General features: G+C 38.2%; 1 protein-coding gene across 4 annotated transcripts in view; it reads left to right on the forward strand.

The window, feature by feature from the left end:
• LOC106872345 (WD repeat-containing protein 97) overlaps window positions 1-2,500 on the forward strand; it is a 103,585-nt gene that overhangs the window by 35,664 nt on the left and 65,421 nt on the right. For all 4 annotated transcript variants that reach the window (XM_014919301.2, XM_014919300.2, XM_014919302.2 and 1 more), the window contains one exon: window positions 2,021-2,149. In XM_014919301.2, the coding sequence (XP_014774787.1) occupies window positions 2,021-2,149 (129 nt within the window). The remainder of the gene's footprint in view (window positions 1-2,020; window positions 2,150-2,500) is intronic.

Consider the following 2,500-nt stretch of genomic DNA (forward strand, 5'->3'; position numbering starts at 1 on the left):
GTGTCTTCTGTTATAGTTCAAGGCTGATCAAAGCCTTGTGAGTGGATTTGGTAGACAGAAACTGAAAGATGCTCAAAATATGTGCAGCAATATCAGAGAAAGATTAACAGGGAAAATAGTTTTTTTTTTTTTGTGTGGAAGATGCACAGGTACAATAAACACTAAAAATGTACAGAAAATAGATTCCATCAACTGCCAGGGATGTAAACTAGAGGTAGTAGATAGTTTCCATTATCTAGGTGACCAAGTTAGTAGTGGAGTTGGATGCTCCAAGAGCATAACTGTGAGAATAGGAATAGGCTGGGCAAAGTTCAGACAACTCCTACCTCTGCTGGCAACAAAGAGCCTCTCTCTTAGAGTGACAGGCAGATTGTATGAGGCCTGTGTATGAACAGCTATGCTACACAGCAGTGAAACATGGGTTATGATAGCCAAGGAGAGGCATAGGCTTGAAAGAAATGAAGCCAGTATGCTTTGCTGGATGTGCAATGTTAGTGTGCATGTACAACAGAGTGTAAGCACCTTGAGAGAAAAGTTGGGCATAAAAGTGATCAGATGTGATGTGCAACAGAAATGACTGCGTTGGTATGGTCATGTGATGCGCACGAATGAGAACAGCTGTTTAAAGAAGTGCCGATCTGTAGAGGGAACCTCTGGTAGAGATAGACCCAGGAAGACATTGGACAACGTGGTGAAACATGATCTTCAAACTTTGGGCCTTACAGATGCAATGACTAGTGACCAAGATCTTTGGTGATATGCTGTGCTTGAGAAGACTTGTCACGCCAAGTGAAATCGTAGTCGTGGCCATTGCTGATGTCACATAACTGGCATGTAAAAAGCACCTTTCAAGCATTGGGCCTCACAGAAGCAAAGTAGCTGATGCCAGTGGCATGTGAAAAGCTTCTTTCGAGTATTGGGCCTCATAGAGGCAATGACAAATGACTGAGACCTTTGACATTTTGTCATGCTTGAGGAGAAGACCCATGAAGCCAAATAAAATCACATTTGTGGCAGATACTGGTGTCATGCAAATGGCACCCATGCCAGTGGCACATAAAAGCATCCATTACACTCTCAGAAGTGTTGGCATTAGGAAGGGCATCCAGCCATAGAAACCATGCCAAATCAGACTGGGGTCTGGTGCTGCCTTCCAGCTGGCCAGCCCTGGTCAAACTGTCCAACCCATGCCAGCATGGACAACAGGCGTTAAATGATGATGATGATGTTAATTCTTTATGCTAGTTCCATGCTACGACCTGACAATCAATGGTGTTGGTTTGCTTATGACCTTGTAACTCAGTGGTTCAGCAAAAATAATCAACGGAATAAGTGTCAGCCTTGAAAAAACAAAACATATATATATATATATATATATATAGGGGTTGATTTGTTAAACTAAACCCTTCAAGATGGCACCCCAGCACAGCCCTAGTCCAATGACTGAAACAAGCAAAAGCAAGATATGTATATGTGTTTATATATGCATTAGTGTGTGAATGTTTGTGTCTCCTTGTCTTGACAGTGCATGATAGATGGATATCATTCATTTCCTATATTCTGTAAGAATATGTCTGGTAACTTGCAGAGCATCCAGCCATAGAACATCTGCCTCAATAAGCTCCATCTGACACATGCAAGCATGGAAAAGTGCACATTAAAACAATGATGATGATGATATTAATTTTCACTGCAAGAATCAAATATCTACTATATTTCCTAGCAGACAGGTCAGTGTGGTATATAATGTAAACGTGTAAACATTCAAATATTTCTCTATCTTTGCAAGTCCTGCTATATTTCACATGGAATTTCTGATCCTTTAAAGCCATCTTGGTTTATAAGCTAATCTGCCTTTTTTGGTTGTAATTTTTGGTCTGCAGAATTTGACTTGTATGCAGGAAAATATAGTTTCTCCATAAACTATCCTATATATTTATATATAATTGTTCTTTAGTTTAACTAATGAAATGGAATTCAATCAGACATTCTAAACACAGAGTTCTTTGTTGTTTGTTAGAATAAAGATTGAAAAGAATGTGACAATACTTGGCAGTATTCCAGACAAAGAAGAACTTTACACATGTTCCAACAAGGATTTATTTTTGTGGAAAACTGATCATTTATATAATCTCTTTATGGTAATTGGGTAAGACAAATTTATAATTAATATGTTTTCACTTTTGTTGAAAGTTATTAATGAATTCAATTTTCCTAGATAGGTATGCTGTCATGTAATCTACATTAGAATCTACGAAATTTGCGATCATGGTAAAGAGTCAATGTGGAAAAGGGGCCGAGTCGTGTATATATATGTGTGTGTGTGTATATATATATATATATATATATATATATATATATATACACTCTTTTACTCTTTTAGTTGTTTCAGGTCATGCTGGAGCACCACCATGGTCTTTCTGACTTTTTCAGTCTGGGTGTTTCACATCACCACTCCTATATGTACCTTTTTCCCAGTTGTTGGTACATTGGTACATTT

This window comes from Octopus bimaculoides, chromosome 3, assembly GCF_001194135.2.
Source record: "Octopus bimaculoides isolate UCB-OBI-ISO-001 chromosome 3, ASM119413v2, whole genome shotgun sequence".
Classification (NCBI taxonomy): Eukaryota; Metazoa; Mollusca; class Cephalopoda; order Octopoda; family Octopodidae; genus Octopus; species Octopus bimaculoides.